Source organism: Venturia canescens, chromosome 10 (genome assembly GCF_019457755.1).
Source record: "Venturia canescens isolate UGA chromosome 10, ASM1945775v1, whole genome shotgun sequence".
Classification (NCBI taxonomy): domain Eukaryota; kingdom Metazoa; phylum Arthropoda; class Insecta; order Hymenoptera; family Ichneumonidae; genus Venturia; species Venturia canescens.
In genome coordinates this window covers 10,525,354-10,543,635 of record NC_057430.1, presented here as the reverse complement: position 1 = coordinate 10,543,635, position 18,282 = coordinate 10,525,354, and the positions used below count along the sequence as shown (strand labels likewise).

Genomic DNA, 18,282 nt, shown 5'->3' with positions numbered 1-18,282 from the left:
GAATTTCACTATTTTTTCGGGTTTTTATATGTTCATATAGAAGGAAAATATATGAAAATGAAAAACAAATTACGAAAATTACAATAAGTACGCAGCTGAGAAACTTCGACAATTAGACTTTGCGCATAAACCATGTACATATTAGTATTTCTCGCATTAAAAAATGTTTTTGTACTCTTGAAACTATACCGAAAAGTTAGGTATTTTGAGTTATTTTCGTCTAACCGAAAACATTCCCGAAAACAATCGATTTTTTTTACTTTCTAAAGCAGGACCTTCCCTTAATAAGTTACTCGGGACTGTGTGAGAACTCAGTGAGTCTACACACTCCATAAGAGTCAAAAGTTGTCCGAAGTTCATCTCTGTCGATCACTTAAGAAACGATGCATGTTTTCTGTCAAACTTACATACTCTTTGATTCATCGTTTTCTATTTTTTGAACGAATTTTCATTAGATCCGAAGCAAACCTAAACGGAGGAATGAACTTCTAATATCGCACAAGAATTCACCGTCAAATTCTTCAATGTGATTGCGACGAATCATAATAATTAATCAAATTATTGAATTCACATTTGTGGAATACTCAAATGCACTTACAACTAACGAGCACAAGGCTCTTGACGTTGTGATCTGCTACGACGAAACTTCATTATAAATTAGCGATAATTGGTGACAAATTCAGGAATATGAGATTCGTCAATGTTGAAGAAGAAATTGTAAGGAGAAATTTAGCTGCACGAGTTATATATTTAGATCACGAGATCCTGTGAATGTGTTATTTTCCATGAAACCAATTTATATTCAAATGATAAAAATCGAATGGCAAGCTAGAATTTGGGTCTTTGTTTTCTGTTGAGCAGTTTTGCCAAGAGTATAAAAGAGCCAGAAGCATATTCATATTCAACGTGAACTTCGTACACCTAGCACGCATCCCCCTCCTGCGTAATCCTCCGCCAACGTTCGCTTCTATTATCTTTCACAGGTACGTGCACCACGAAGCAGAGGCAAGAAGCTAATTAATTTTTTACCATAATACGGTAATTCCGATGTTAAAGACGATTACAAAAGGGAGAAATGGCGGATATAAAAGATGGAAGAAAAACATGCGAGATGATCGAGCGTTTGTGAGACTTATCCTTGCTGTTAACGCTGGTAGTTTTGAGACTCAACTTTAATCTTACAGACGAGCTAACAAGCATGAGTATTGACTCAATTTAATTTTTAACCGACGTTAGAAGACCTAGAATTTCCGTGAGTGCCAATTTAAAGATATCTATTAAAACATCTAATTACAGATAAGTTTATTACGTTGATCTCACAACCTTTCGATAATTAACTGAGGAATATAATTTTGTCAGGACGATAGATTTGTTGTCGAAAATTTCCATTTTAATAATTGCTTTTTATACATATCTTCTGGATTTCCTGGAATATTTCATTTCAAATCAAGTTACCATGGCATGTGGACGTACGTAATCGACTTTATTTCCCCTCTAGAACAGAAATAAAGAATTTTCTTCGGAGAATATTTTAAATATGGATTTGTCCGAAATTGTACATTAACTGAACTTTAAAATTCGAGTGATTATGGAAAAAGTTGTTCTCAAAATACTCTTCGTATCGGGGCGAAAATACTTTGGTACTTGCACTAAAAATAGTCTTATAAGATCGTCGAAAAATCGATACAGTTACACGTACGAAAAATTCTTTTCCACTCAACTATTTCTGTGCGATCTGTAAGAAAGTGCGTTTCGAAGTCACAAGGCATAAACAGCATTACGCTGGCCTCGTCTCGTTGTCACCATACGTACAAACATGATTCTGTTCCGTTGGAATCTAGAATAAAAGCATCCAGAGCACTAGTGAAAGAAAAACTGTGAGAATCCTCGCACGAGTAAATCGTATGACATTCTTCCATAAGAAAAAACCAAAAATCCTGCAAATTGTTAAAAATTCGACCTTCTCATGATGAAGAAACAATAAAAAATCCAAATAATTATCCCTATAATTGCATACATTATTGCAAGTGGTTATTTCTCAAACCGCAGTCTTTCAACATGAACGTCAAAAAATGCGTTTTCTGTCACTTTTCTAAATTTCTTGGTATTCGGATAAATTTTTCAGTAACTCTTCCTGCACAAAGATAAACTTATCACACGTATCATTCGATTGGTTCTTAAAGAATTAAAAAATTCACGTGGTAGGAAGTGTTTTAATCCTCTCAGAAAGGATTTCGCGTCGAAAAACAGAATGAAGAAGAAACGAACTCGGTCACGTGCTAGAAGTTAGGGAAATAGCTCCGATCTCTGATCAGTCAGGAAAATAGCTCAGAACGAACGATTTCAAAGCAAATCTCTGCTACGAGAGCTCTGCCGCCCTCTCGTAACGCGAATATGCCGATTTATGATGTCCTAGCGTTTTTAATATATAACAATTGAGAAAACAATTTTTTCTCAGGGGCTTTCCTACACATAATCGAAAGACTTACAGCCCAACAGTATAACAAAAAATTAGCAGGTTTGACGAATGCTGAAAATCTACGTGGGTTTCGAGGTGAGATGTCAAGGTTCCCACAGCAGCTTATTTCCGAAGCTGTTGGGGAAGCTTGGTTATGGAATCGGAGATATCGGAAGAGTCTGGGGACGATATCTAACTCCATTATATAGCAGTATCTACCCCCGTGCTCGAGGGTTCTTCCATTACTATCCCGAGCTTCCTTTTTTCTTTGCGAGTTTCCATGCCCCTTCAGCTGTCTCATACTTCGTCTCTCTCTCTCGCTCTCTTTCGTTGATGCGACTCTCCCTCGTTTTATCATATACTTCCGCATTCTCGAATCTCATACAAGCCAGCAACCGAGAATTCGGAGTGTCACGTTTTCCACGAATCGAATCGACTAGCAGAAGCATTCACACGGTTGACTTGGTCTGGTCGGCGTCCACCCACCCCGTCTCGTCGGCTCGAACCAGTGGACGAAGCAACGAAATAGATTTTCGTTATCACCCACCAACCTGCGGATGTGCTCGCGTCTATCTGTGCTGGTCAAAAGGTCGTAACCGTTGTTGCTTTTCTCCTCAAAGTTCACTCCACTAAGGCCTTTTCTTTGTCACCTGCCTGTGCACGTTGACACGTGTAGTCGGGTATTCTGTCGATACGTATTCATCCGGCGTATATGTGTCGCATCTATCAATGGGCTGGGGGCCTTAGAAATCCTCGGTGTATGTATAGCCATATCGTATATCCGGTATACAGTCTCGAAAAACGATCTCGTATAGAATGTGATAGCAAAGGATGTCCGCTCTTATATGCTCCTATCTCTATTATACGTACGTAACAGTGCACATGCGAACATGAATTTTCGATAAAATAATATCCGAAAAGTACAGTTATATGGACGAAGTCATCGAATGGGGCTGCCGAGCTGGTTAGGTGTGTATTATTTACCGCGGGCGATATCCGTCACATTGATGTGGCGATGTTTCATTGAATTTATTGAAAATAAATGGGAGAATACTCGGTGAATTTTCGGTGTTCCAGTTCTTTGTGCTCCCGGATCATCGTGGCTATGAGGAATTACAATATTTCTTCGAGGTTTGATTTTCATGACATATGAACGGATTGGCATCAAATATGGGAGCTCTCATTTTAGGTTTGCGAGATAAGAATGACGTTTCTCTCATGAGTATGAAAGGATACAAGTTTTGGTGCCAAAGACTTCGTTTCCTGTGGCCAGATTCCCTGTACTGACGTCGTCAATATTTTTCGAGCGATCGCAAGTGACACAGATTGTCAGACTTGCCAACGCAATTGGAAAAATTGTCACAGCCACTACTCAAAGCTCTTTTCACGGCTATGTAAGCCTTTCTATGAGTTTATTCAGAGGCATGTGCTTATAGATATGCTTGTGTGCAGTGACCCAGATAAAGCCTAACGACGATGTTAATTTAACGAAGGTAAAACGTCTTAAGCCAACGTCGTTGTCGTGTCGTCGTGCAAAAGTGGATAGTCGCAAAAGCAGTAGACACACGAGCACTTTATCGCGTCTCGGTGGGTGGTCTCTCGTCGTTGCCACATCGTTGATTATTATTATGTACACTTTGAATTATTCGCACATTACTGTAATGCTTCATTTCGTTTTAAATATGTATGAGTCTCATAACTCCATAGTCGCGGTTGGAAGCCTTTACTTAAAAAATGAGTCTCATCTGAATAAGTGATTGCTAAATTTCTGAATTTACTTCAAGATTTTACATATTCGAAGCTTCTACTGGAGTGATTGGAATGTTAATTGAAAATTGAAGTATATTCTGCGATTGGAAAATTGAATGAAAATGAAGTAAAAATAAATGAAATGAAAATAAGCTTTCAGAGAAACTGGGAACTGAGTGATTTCAGCTAAAAAGAGGGGGGAATATTTGCGAGCTTTACTTTGATTATCTCGGCTCAGGAAAATAACAATCGTACTCGAATAATGTGAGGGCGACTATTTGCAAGCGAAAAAGTCACGGAGTTAAAGCGAGGAAGGCAAAGAGAGGAAGAATTACAAAAAAAAGTGAACGGAGGTTCGCACCATTAACACAAGAGATTTTACTGTGAAATTAATATTCCCGGAATAAAATTAATTGGCGGTAGGGCCAGGGAAAAAGGTGACAAGATAAGGGCTCATCTCGAGCATACGGTGACCGGAAGTGAGCGGGGCCACACGTGTTTGTACAGAGATAAAATCTCAACGTGAACAAGTCAATGACGAGAGAGGGGACAATAGAGTTAATGGTGTGATTCTTCGTTGCGTCTGAGTGGAGTGTAGAACTTCTACTGATTTTTCGAGTGTTCTACGTGAAACTGGGGGCAGAAAGCCGGCAAGTAAGAAAAAAGGAAGAATAAGGGCAAGGGGAGGGAGGTTAGTCTACGCCAGAAAATAGCGTCGAGGCCATTACCTTAAACGACCTAGTAACACACGCGAGCCCAGTAGTGGCCCATTTTCTTTTATATCAAATCGCTGCCACACTATATGCGGAGATCTAATCGTGGATATGGGTTGTTCCATTCGGAATAAACTTTTTTGTAGCCCAGTTGGCAACTAGCCTTAAGGGACTTTGATCACCGGATGAGGAACTTCAAACGCGATCTTCAATTTTACAGCTGGTATTATTTTAACTATCGATCTAGCCGGAGACGAGGTGGCGTCTTGAGGCCACGTATTAAAAAGAGACTTTACAAACGGTGAAGACAAGACGTACTTGAAATTGAGTTTTTTATACTCGAGATCAAACTGCCTCGGACCAATGTCTTCAAACTCTATTTCGATTACATTTACTTCTTTAGGATTATAAATGAGTAATAATTTCTGAACAGAATCAACAGGATGAGCGATGGAAAGAATTGTCAGGACGATCGGTAACTCAAATGGTATTTCTCAGTTCTCGTGAGAAAACCCATGTATTGGTAAGTACACAATTTACGCTTCAGCCCGAGCTCTCCGGGTTTAATGGAAACAAATTTTTTTTCTTCTATTCCACCATCCCCATGAGATTCGTGAGGCGAGAGTATTGCAATGGCCGAAACATAGATAGACTCGAGCCGCGTGTGGTAAAAAAAGGGAACAGGAGGGTGGATTACACGAGGGTGAGATCGCTCGGCCGAAATTAAACGCGTTAAAATTTTATTTTCCAAGCGATTGAACCTCCCTTTGAATCGCTCGGAATGCCTTAACACCATCAATTGACCGCTGACTTTGTGCAGGTCACTTGTTTGACCGAACGATAAAAATTCGTGAATGCTCTTCTAGGATCAGCCGTTTGAATATTCTTCAGCGTCGTATTTGCTTCCGAAAATAAATACTGCAAAGTAGGAAAAATACTTGGCGGAATATTTCATTTCTCTTTCTCATTCGAAAATATATATTTTTCCGAATTTGAAAACAATGTGAAATCCACTATCCTGAAGATGAATGTAAATAATCTTTCACCTTGCACTCTCACGCTCCGAGGCCTTCGTGGCCTTCCAAGAACAAAGAAAATATTTCGTCGTCCTTTGAAATGTTTAGATACTTTTTTTTTCCTACCAACTTTTTCTCATGTCAATGTAAAACCCGTTGCAAAAAATCAGTGTTACAAGAAACAGGACACATACATACGTTGACCCATGCGAAACTGGCGCACTGTTTCATCACGGCATCAGGACACAACCTCAGCTCATGATTTCAGTTTTTCTCTTTGTTTTTTATTTTTTATTTTTTTCCACGCAATCTTTCGCCCCGTATTATGAATAAAATGTGTACTCCGTTCCTTTCTTCTTCCATTTGTCGTGTTTCATCGCAAAGTATGAGCCATGCAGAGGAGAAAAACTTTCATGGTCTCAGCGACAGGATTGTAACGAAAAAAGGAGGACCACTGGGCGTACCGTTACAAAGAAGTACACGTGTAATACCTGCCTCTTTAATGCACCTCTTCATGCACGAGCATAAGGGCGCGTATTATGTTCGAGGTACATTATTTTTTGAGAAGAACGAAAACAGTCGACGAGGGGAGAGGCTCTTGAGTACGACGGAAAAGCAAATGCAGCTTGTAGAGAAGAACGAGGGAAAAAAAATTAGAGCAAAATAAACGAGGAAAGTATGAGAGTGTGGACAGCACGAAATGCACCTCAGCTTCCTTAAATTTCACATACGTGTATCATGTGCGTGAGTAAATATGAAAAATACGAGTGTTTTGTGTATTTTTGCCGCCTACAGGGCGTTTGTTTTTTCAAGTTTTACTTTTCGTTTTACACTTTTCCATCCAAAGTGATGACAAACATAAGAAAAGAACGACGAGAACGTGTTTTTTTTATTCGCTGTTTCTCTTGGCTGTTGTACCAGGGAAACGAAAAACGCTACGTGACATTGAGTATACTGTAAATTTTTTTGTGAAATTACAAAAGTTACAACCTCCATGGTTTTTGCTCCCTAGCAGAAAATAGAAAACTTCAATCTAATTATTGTATGTTGAGTGGCATGAAAGTTTTCAAATTTTTCTTCAAGGTTTTATAATTCATTCTAGACATTTTGACTTGACTACTGACATATTTTCATTATGTTAAAAGAAACCTACAAAAATTAAAATTCTTCTTCCTTCAGCCACCGTTTGACACACATTTTTATGAAAAAAAAAGAAAAAAACAATAAAAAGCTGAACAAGTTGAAATAATGGATCGAAGGCGAAAGCTTTCTACAATATTTACGTGTCGACCCGATGCATGAAGCACTTTTCAATAAATTTTACCTTTTGGTATCATAAACCTTCGTTTTTTTAATAACTCCATTTTCTAGATAAAAATTTATGTTTCAAGCGTTATCCATCAACATATTATTTGTAATGGGCCATTAAATAGCGGAGAGGAAAAATATTGCATACCCATTTGGTAGTCGATTTTTGCTGTCCGTTGACGATGCAAAATGTTATAACTCAAGCTTGACACAGATGCCGGTCGCGCGTCCTATATTGTTGCCGGATTTTGGGTCAATAGATGTGTGCACACGAGCCGAGGAAATATGCACGTGCCTCATGCAAATTTAGGGTGGACAACGTACGGGAATGACGGGATACAACACCGATCGTCCAATTGCCGGATAAATGTATGAATAAAATTACGCGGCATGAATTCATAAAAGGAGTAACGAGAATGATACAACAACCAACAGCGACCAAAAAAACAAACAAACAAACAAACAAGCAAACAAATATGAAGCACAGAGAACAGAGATGACATGAACGGCTCGATCTGTGGATGTAGCCAGGGAAAAGTAATTTGACACAAGCAATCGATTTTTGGCTCTCCAGTTGGCCAAATATTTTTCCCAATGATGCAAGGACTAAAAACTTTTTTTTTCACTATAAACAATAAATTTTTAGACAAAGCAAAATTCTGGCATTCATCTACACTTTTCTATTTTTATATGTTGTGCTTATTCACTTTTGTGACTGAGCACTTTGTACAGTAAAGTTGGACGGGAAGTGCTCGATGCACGAAGCTTGTTAAGGTAGTTCATGCACGAAACGATTTTCTCAAGAAAGTGTCGAAATTTACACAGAGTTTTAAATAATTTCAGTTATTTAGATGAACGTGTTTAAATATGAAGAAAAATACACAGGGTTATAGGGACTATGGGTAAAAATTCGTTTATCTTCCCATATAAGGAATGAACGCTTTTTACGAAGTTCATGAAAGAGTACACGATAACAATAAGTATATAATGGAGGTCTGGAAAAAATCCGAGACGATTGTCTTACTAGTAATACAGAAATATTACGTTAAAGATTGAACGAAATTGATAAAATGAGCACTCGTAACTTCACATTTGCTTATTTCGGCATTTTGTTTCTTCCTGGCTTGGGCCTGTCATAGCCTTCTGTCTTTTTATTAATACTTTTTTCTTGATCCATTTCCCTTTGTGTTTTCCCTTAGCGATCTCTAAAGCGATTTTTTACATTAAAAAACTATAGTATTCTAGCTAGGGACGAATGAAATTTCGGGTTCAGTCAGTGATGGATCCCTGATTAATTAGTGGCTTGTAATTTCTTCACCAAAAAATAAGTTAAAATAGTGTATATACAATTTTGATCTAATAACTAACATTAAAGTGATAACATCTTCAATTAGAAAGTAGATATCAATCCAATTTAGACATCCATAAAATACGATCCCATGAACGTGATCTACCTTAAATACCTCCGTTTTTTTATACTTTTGTTTATCGGTTTTCGTCACTTTTTTTGATAACGGTTCACATTAATCCCGTTCTAGCAGCGAGTCCTCCTAACGCCCGCACTCAATACCCATGTCTATTCCAATTTGAAACATCCGAAAAAATAATAATATTCAACAAGAAATGTTGTCTTTATAAAAAGTAATTTATTTATATTTCTATGTGAGGATTAAAGTGAATAATTTAATAAGTATATTAAATTATTCGAATGTAACTGGAGTGCGTTGACCCACGCGAATCAAGCGCTCCATCTCTGTGAAGCGACAGAAAATGTCAGGAATAAAAGCATCGCGAGGCCGATGCCGGAAGTTCTGTTTCAATTCAGTACCATATCAAAATCAGGCTAACAATAGTCATTTTAATTCGATCCTGAACATTTAATGGATTTTCACTCATGTAGATATTTTTGTAGCGACCGAAAACCGGATATTCTGATGTCATTTCTCGAGATTTGTCACAAAGTGCTCCTACTTTTAATGATTTTTCATCTCATTCTAGCGAGATCAATGAATAATATATAAAGAATGGTATAAAATTGTATTATGCGAATCACATGATCCGAGTTATCAAAACCTTTATCAAAGGGACGAATATAAATTTCTACTGTTTTCAAAAATACCTGGACTTGCATCAGATTTGTTTGATTACAATTCCATTTACGTTATTATCTATAATTTGCAAGTAGCTCCGTTGGTGAAACGTTTTCCTGCCAAATGCGCTGAGACTGCATTGAAAAATTTGAACCAGTAGATTTTCCAGAAGCACTTTACCAATGAGTCTTGTTCCTCGTCGTCTTTTCCCTCTTCTATGTACATGGTCTAATACAGATTTATCGCGGGCTATTTCTCCGGCTTCCTCGGAAGAAGGATACAGCGATATATAGCCAAGTGTATACTCCTGATACAGGTATTATACCGTGAAAAGTTCAGGAAGCCAAGGTGAAGAGAAATACCCGTGAAATTGGCGGTAATTTGTCGGGTCGTCGTAACCCTCGGTTTGAAACGTTCGTTCGCTAGCAAACCTGAGACCCTTGATGTCGCGCGTGAATTACGGTGTTTGACACAATGAGAGGAAAAATCGTGAAATTTTCTTAGCAACGTTTCATGTAATTGTTTGTGTGTAGATCGTTTGATGAAATTCATTGATGAAGACAGAGATTAATACAGCCGTGGAGCAAGCTTACCTGGCACGCATAGGCCCGAGACTTGGATCGTACATGGAACTGGCGGTGATGTCTTCATTCGGGATTTCACCGTTTTCCATACCCAGTGGTGCGTTGCATTGTGCTAAAACAAACAAATAAGTATCAGCCACAAAATTGGGGTTGCAGGCCTTCGTGCAAAAGCTTGGTTAGTGCGCGACTTTGGCAAGTGTTTGTTGGCCTGCTTTTCACGGCGCTAAACAGAATACATAATAACTGAATTGAATGGAGAGCCACAAGTTCCCAATGAAAACAAACTCCTAGTTGTCGCCGTGGATCCGTTTCCCATACATGACTAACTATTATAGATAACGTCAAACCGTTTGCACATTGTATAAATTAGCTGGAAGCTACGCTGCAATTGACAGCAGATGTTGAAGTCTAGTCTTTCCACAACTACGTATCTTCTGGGTCCTGCAGGACTATCTCTGCGACTGTATGCTTCACCAATTTCACGAATTCTCTATCAACAGAGGACGTGGAGCATCGAGTGGAGAGAAGGCAGAACTGACTGTTGGTTTTCAGTTTGATTCTCTCTCGAGTGAATCATTCGATGGATGTATACACAGTGATCCTTTATCGTCTGTTGGGAGTTTGTTCCTATAGAAAGTTTGTGCTTGGCTAAGCCAGTAAAGAAATAAAAATTGTTCAAATACGTGTGCATCGAACAATAGGATAATTTGACTACAGAAATTTTGACGGAGTGCAAGAATCCAAAGCAAAAGTTGTTGGGGTAATTGACGACGTTAGCGACCAGCGCTGCATCATCCGCATTTTCATTCTCTGAACAAAGATGTGGCCGAGGAGACCTGACAGCTTGACGAATCTGCATTTTTATCTATGGGCCAGATCAATCTTTCTGTCTAACGTTAGACTCGAGGATCATCCATCATCTCATTAACGTCGATATCTGAGCGCAAACTGGACAATATTATAATAAAACATCCATCAACGTTGGCAAATTGGAAGTTTCTTGTCCGGATAACGAATAACGATTCATCAATTGCAAGGCACCTCTGTACCTGCTTAAAAAAAGTTTCTTCCGCTTGCATGCCATCCGATTGAAAACGGTAAGAAGAAGTCGTAAAAGATTTCCACATTGTCTGATTACAATGGCGAGATTTCTCAACCGCACAAAAAAGAGATGGAAGATCAAAGGACCAGATTAGTAACTTAGAATCGAGCTGAGGAAGTGATTGATAGTTTCAAAATTACATCCAGGATGCATCGCTCTCGAAACGTTGGCCGAATAACTTTCTTCATTTGAATAGCTTTACCCTCGTAGTTACGCCTTCCTATGGTTCTCCGTAAACGTGAACAGGAACACGTGGATGTTTGAACTTTGTGCTGTACGCGATCTACGAGATAAGTATAGTGATCTACTAAGATCACAGATTGTGTTATCTACTCAATTAAAATCATGATGAACGTGAAATCCGTTTTCTATTCTTATTACAGCATGTGAGAGTCAGCCCATCTGGTAATTAGTCACTGCGAATCATGTGAAGTCCATGAATCGAAGGCTACAAATATACAAATAATAAGTCGAAGAAACTTGAAAATTATATTAGGAACGAGTCGAAGATCCTGATTTGTCACTTTTTCCAATTATACATACACGGACTCTGAAATTGGGGTGTGAAAGTTGAGGATCCGAGTAAGAGCTAAAACAACGTCATCCACATACTGTTTTAGTAGACGTCCTAGAATCTCTCGTCCAAAGGAAAGGTGAGGGTCACTGGATGGTATACCTAGCGAGCCTGGGGATGGTTTCCAGTGAAAATGTTGGACGTAGGCCATGATAAATTGCCGAGTTCACACAGAAGCGTTGTTTAGTCCAGACTAAGTCTTGGTCCTAGTCGTGGCACTTAAACTACACATCGCGGGTGGCAACGGTTACGGCTTGGTTCGTCGGGCGTTTCGGTGAATACATACGGTACTCGAGAGGTCAGAACACAAGCACGGTACGTATATAACACGACTACACACACACACACACACACACACACACACACACCGGTTGAAGTGGGTGCAGGTTCGCATGCAGGAGAAATGACTCAGGAGCGGTACTGGAGGAGTGGACCTATAGGAAAGTTTCAAAACTGCAGAATGCAACGGACGTGAGATTAGCCGTGAAAGCCTGAGGCCTGCGAAAAAGCGAACCCGAGCATCTACTTCCAACTCAGTGTGGTCCCGTCTCTGTTAGATTTTCTGTATCTCGCTCGCTTGTATCTACACGAGCATACAATTTTCCGCACAACTGACTTACTCGTTTTCCATCCTTAGTCATTTCGGCTCACACCGGGATATTACTGCGAGGAGCTAACTTTGAACGGGTTTGCAGTCACCCTTCACAACGTCAGTATCCTCATTGTACTCTGCTGCAGCAAGGTTGGCTCAAAGGGGAGCCCCTCAGGCGTCCGGGTTAGCTTCAATTATTTTTCCACATTTTTCGAGACTCCGATCAAATGAGTATGGAGTGAACCGAAAGACATTGGATTCATGAAAGTTACATGTAGCTTGAGAAAAAAATCTAATAAAACAGAGAAAGAGGGAGATGGATTAAAGGTTAATTAACTATCATACATCAGTGCATGTATGAAGTAAATGAAATATTATATATCCAGCTTCGTTGCTAAACCTGCAGGAGCAGTGCAAGGACGGAATTAATTACACCTGCCTCCTCAACGATTCGTATGCATTTCCATTTCATTGCACACCCACATATGACCATACCAGGGTACGTACTAGATGCTTATAAACGCAAGATACTGTAGCATGCAGCTCTGAACCGCAGTCTGAACTCTTGCTCACAGCTCTCGCGCAGAGCTTGCAGATTATCCTGCGGGAACGTGGAGCCTGGGGTTTCGTACATACGAGCATTGGTCCACTCACTCGTGCTAACTCATGTTGCAGTATCAGAGGCTAACAGCAGCCATGTCTCAGTGGATATAACGAGAAATCGTCTACTCAACGGAGGCAACTTTTGTTCCGTGCAAAAGGGTGCGACGAGTCTTGAACACTGTGCTAACGATTTGTTATCATATGCAACTTCGTTTGACACCCCCACATCTTCTGGTTATTGGCTCACGTACGAAGGTATTTTAAAGTACTCTCGGTTCATTCAGAGCCGAATGGATACATTCGTTTATAGCTTTTTTAGTGAATCATACAAATGAAAATAATATAAAGCACCATCTGGTATATGATCGTCGAAAAACAAAACGTGCCTGGGTCCTTTAGAATAGTGGAAAAGCACGTTATCACCGAAGCCTAGCAAGAACATCACAAGTCTTTCTTGACTCGCCTCGCCTATAACGAATTAGCATAAGAAAAAGAACAGCAGCTTCAGTCCGGGGATAGCCTTGGAATAATTGAACGTGGAAGGCTAGTCACGAGTCAACGAAGCAACACAATACTCCATAATATTCCGACTGACGAGATGCATTCTCATTTCGTTAGTCGTTTTCCGTTTTCACTGCATGCACCACGCATATTCAACTTAGCCACTGGAATATCTGCGTCTGAATAGGAGCTATTAGATAGTATTGTTAATTCATCGCGCCACTCTGACATTTCATTTGCTTTGGTACAATGGAACCCTAGCAGTCCAGCAAGTGTGATGAAGGACCTGCATTTATTACGACGTTCGGGGACCTTGGACTTCCTGGGTAGACTGTTCTCGGCTAATTCATCGTCGACAAGAAACTGCGTGTTCAGGACCATTATTATGGAATACAACGCTGGTGAAACCCTTCGAAGAGAGGACGTTAAAACGGTGCTAGTGTCTGAAGTATCATTGCTTTTTTTCCAATGTTTGTACAAGCTCTGTTATCGTTAATCGATCTCCTGAGTACCGGATGCCTTAGAAAATTACCAACTGTCATAACATTCAATAAATCTACTACGAGTAACTCTACTAAGCTGGAAAGAATTGGAAGTGCAATGAACCAAGCAAATACGGATAATTTTGTTCCGACAGCTTACAAGCCATTTATAATAGTAGTCAGAAATATCTATTTCTCGAGGATCCATCTTAAAGTTACAAATAGTAATACGTAGAAACTTGCCTCGGAGTGACAGAACTGGAAAAACTCCTGTACTATTTCTGCGGTACTACATTCGTTCATCTACCAAAAATAAAGGAAAGAACTGTCACTCCCTTTCTAATACGAAGTTATTGTCGGTTCGTGGAGCTGGATCGCCAAGAGCGAAATAGCTCTAGATGAAGTATGGCTTCGACGACAGCGTACTATATATTTCCAGCACATATCCGCCGACCTTCTTCGTTGCGCTCACTCGATTTTCCTACCCTTTTCTCACATTTTCGTTCTCTCCCGGATAAAGTACACGTAGGAAGAGCAGTTGACGCGGCAAGCTATCTCGACAAGATTCTTTTCCTTGCTTCCTTTTATTTTCTATTTTCTACCTCGTTCTTGAAGTTTTACGTTATAGATGCCTGCGTTCTCGAGATATTGAGGATTTAAAAATAGATGGATGATTCTGCATACGTATTGTTCATGTATCAATGTTTTATGCACCGAAATACATGTCACTGGGGGAATGAACGGGTCAAAACACCTCTGGCTTCTTTTTACTAAACCGGAAGAGTAAACAAAATTTGTATCCGACGGGAAAAAGTACGCTGCTGGCACAGTGATTTGGAGTTCCAAGATTTCAGAGGTCAATCTACGTAACGACCATATTTTATGACTAAATTTCCAACGATGAGAAATCTTCGTAATTTTCAAAATTTTCCGAAATTTTGGGGTACATTTATTTTAAGCAACTGAACCCTTCGACGAAGCAAATGGCACTGGACCGAGGATAAAAAATAATTTGATTACTGCATATTGGAACTCAAAATAATAAAATTTTGGATTGAACCACAGCGATAAAACGTTGAGGGCCAAAACTCGAATGGCTAACTCCAAAATTCCTCTGCTAAGTTTTTCGAATAAAGCGCTTGCCGAGACGATATAGCGCAAAACATGGGCATGCAGACTATCTCGTAGTTAGAAAACAAATGCAGGAACACTAGATAAGTACATATAATTGATCAAAAAGTTAGTGCAGGTAAATGGTGCGGGTAATAAATTCGATGTTAGAACCCTGCAAAAGGAGAAAGAGGAGAAATAAAAGTCTACCGGAGTAAGGTCGAAGGTAAAGTTGCGTGGATAAAAGTTTGTGAGAAAGATAGGGGCTCTAGTTAGAATACAAGTGAGTGAAACGAACTTACCCAGCTCGAAACCATGGATTGAACCCAATTGGTAAAATAGAAGGAGTGCAAAAAGCGGTAGACGGCGTAGGCCACTTCGGGAGATTCTGACATTCTGGCCATGCTGCTGTAGCGTCAGCCTCAGGACGGGCATGTTATTCCGTTCCACCGGTATTATTGGAACCACTTCGATTCGCTTTGCATCGCACGATCGATCGCATCTATGTATCCTCGCAGATCGTATTATCAATAGTCAGTCCTTCTGATCGCCTTGAGCGATGAAGTATCGAGTTCAATTAGTCGTCTTTTCATCGTGGACATTCAGCCCCTTCGAGAACTCTTGAGGGTCGGATATAACTTGTTGCGCTGATCCACGATGAATCTGCAAAACTAACAATGTGACACAACCCATTAGAGATTGATTGGAATAACTCTTCGTTCCGATAGCTCTAAGTGAACAGAGCATTGTAGATTCTCTTTAACTTGCCGAGTTTTTCAACGAAAAATCAATGAATAATGCTTCGAACGTTAACCCTCTCAGACCGAGACCTATTTCGCGTTGACGTAAAATGATTCCCTTCATAATTTTATCTCAAAATACTTTCTAGTTTCCGAATTGATTGTGACATTTCGATTTTTTTGTTGGGAAATATGAATTTTTTAATGTTCGCTGCGCGCTGCTCCTTGGGGAGCAAAATCAGGAAAATTTACGAATGAATCTAGCACCGAATACCTTAAATACATCATATTAGCTTCCCTTTGAAAGGAAATAACGTTTGGGGTACGAAAAAAAAATGTGTACACATTTTTCTCTTGCGATAACTAAAGCACCTTTTCACACAACGCCAACTCAACATGAAACGCCGACTTCATATTGATATTTCGATGGGTTAAAGCAGTTTATCTCTTGGTTTAGGAGTATCTAAGGTGCAATCTAACCTTGCTTGATGGAAATAGGCAGTTAGAACCCCGACCTTACTGACCGATGCAGTTTTATCGGGCCTGGAAGCGCGTGTTGCGTAGAAGCAACATACGGTCCGAGAGGGTTAATTTTGTCTTTGGCATCCCCGCTCGCAATTCTGGCCTGATTGTTTGGTATTTTTCAACTGCCTAGCCCGACCGTTTATCTAAAGAGGATAAGGAACGAGTATTTGTCATCTGCCTCTGTTCCGTTAGCTCACCGCGTTCAGAGTAAGGTCCCAGAGAGACGTTGTTGAAATCTGTAAGAAGGACGCTCGTATACTAAAGCAACTGGGCGTACTACAAGGAAATGGACGCGTTGGTCCTCACGCTGATAAGTACACAAGTAGACAAGAAGAGAGATAGAGAGAGAGAGAGAGAGAGAGAGAGAGAGAGAGAGAGAGAGAGAGAGAGAGAGAGAGAGAGAGAAAGGAGGGAAACGAGGTGGTTGTGCGACGAAGCCATGAGGGTTGGTCGTCTGATGCATCATTCACACCTCCGGGACGCGCGCAAGAACACCTAGCGAGAGATAGGATAGACTGTATTTTATTTGGCGAGTGGAGTCGCAGTCGCAGCACATGGTGGAATGGATGCAGCCGTTAGTCGTGTGCTATATACGCCAGCGTTTATCCGTTCCACTCGTGCTTACTATCGTTCGTCCTTCTTTTTTTTGTTCTGAAGAGCTTGCCATCCTCCTCGGACCACCCCCATGGCCCACGGCGTGACAGGAGTATACTGTGCTCGAACTTGGAGTTATTCAACTCGCGTCTATCCTCCCTGTGTGTGTGTGTACACACACGGACAGATATCAGTACGAGAGATACTCACGTAGGCTCAAATGGGAGATTGGAACGTATAAAATGTTTATGTGTGCGTACGTGGTACTGTACGACGCAGATACTGCGGGGCATGACAGTCCACATCGTAGGTGTTTCTTGGGCCATAAAATTCTCCGCTTTTGCTTGTATGCCGTAAACTATATATTAGGATCCCCTAGTGTTTTAACTCATCGTATACACACATTTTCATTTCATGTGTTATCTGGAGTGAAGAGCTTCTTAACAAAGTTTATCGGTGAAATGGTGTATTTTTCTTGTATTTTCCTTAGTGAGCTTAACTAATGGGTAATTTGTATCGTGAATTGGAATTTGGACCTTCGAACGGGGCACAAAAGGTTGTTGGGATTCTCCATTTCGTGTGTAACGAAATGGTCAGCAAATGTGACATTTGAAATGTCGCAATTTCGCGCGTCAGGAGATCCCTCTCCAAAATCTCTGAGGTTAGTCTCTCGCGCATGATCGATTGATCCACGTTAGCGGTCCTCGCCAATTATCGTGTGAACTCGCTCTCTCTCGTTCCGAGGCCGTCGACATAACAACACCTCCGATATCGCTCGTCTGTATTCCAAAAACTACAAGGACGTCCTGAATAACTAGCATCTTTGGTGTGGCCACCCGAGCCATTGACTTCATAAATCTGAGAGCTGTGAGGAAACCCCCACAGAGAAAAAAAGTCATTGGAACAACGAAATGTGGCATTACGGGGTGCCGATGGAGGATACGATCATCACGAGGTTAAAAATATATGATTAAACGAATAAAATAGTTTTAGATCGAACTGCAGATTCATTATCCCCGAAAACATTGCAGTTGAATGAAGAAAACTCTTCCAATAACATCATAACATCAACTGCTATTGAATCAACAATTTTTTTTTTCTCAGTGCCGGAACGTATGAAAGAGCCAACGGGGAATGCACCGCTAATTATTAAGATAAGCCATTCATTACTTTTGTTCTCGATGCATTTATAAAACGTGGCCTCTAAAACTTTTGAATCTGTGAGTGTGTGCATGAGTGTGCGTTGTAACATCGATGATGAGATGGACCAGATGAATGGTTTACATGTGAAAAAGAATTCATCTATTTACATTTATGATAAAATATCAATATTCAAATATATGGTCCTCAAAAGAAAAAATCAACTGTTACAGATGACACGGCTGGTCATTTCTATCCCTAGACTTAGTGCGGTCATTCCCGAGTTTCTTATCGATGCTTCTTTGATTGACGATTATCATAATTAGGAAACGATGCGAAAAAAATTTTAAAGTTATCGAAAGCTGAGCACGTTCATGCTTCACGTAAGGAAGCATGAAAAG

The 18,282-nt window shown here is 40.1% G+C and overlaps 1 protein-coding gene and 1 long non-coding RNA gene across 3 annotated transcripts in view; one reads left to right on the top strand and one right to left on the bottom strand.

The window, feature by feature from the left end:
• Positions 1-10,025, bottom strand: part of Ddr (discoidin domain-containing receptor 2) — an 83,871-nt gene extending 73,846 nt beyond the window's left edge. For both annotated transcript variants that reach the window (XM_043430382.1, XM_043430381.1), the window contains exon 1: positions 9,928-10,025. In XM_043430382.1, coding sequence (XP_043286317.1) covers positions 9,928-10,007 — 80 coding nt within the window. In that variant the 5' untranslated portion in view covers positions 10,008-10,025. The remainder of the gene's footprint in view (positions 1-9,927) is intronic.
• Positions 10,026-10,619: 594 nt separating this feature from the next.
• On the top strand, positions 10,620-14,525 carry LOC122417341 (uncharacterized). Its single transcript, XR_006262274.1, has 2 exons — positions 10,620-11,909; positions 12,232-14,525. It is a non-coding gene; the product is annotated as an uncharacterized lncRNA (long non-coding RNA).
• The last annotated feature ends 3,757 nt before the right edge of the window (positions 14,526-18,282 follow it).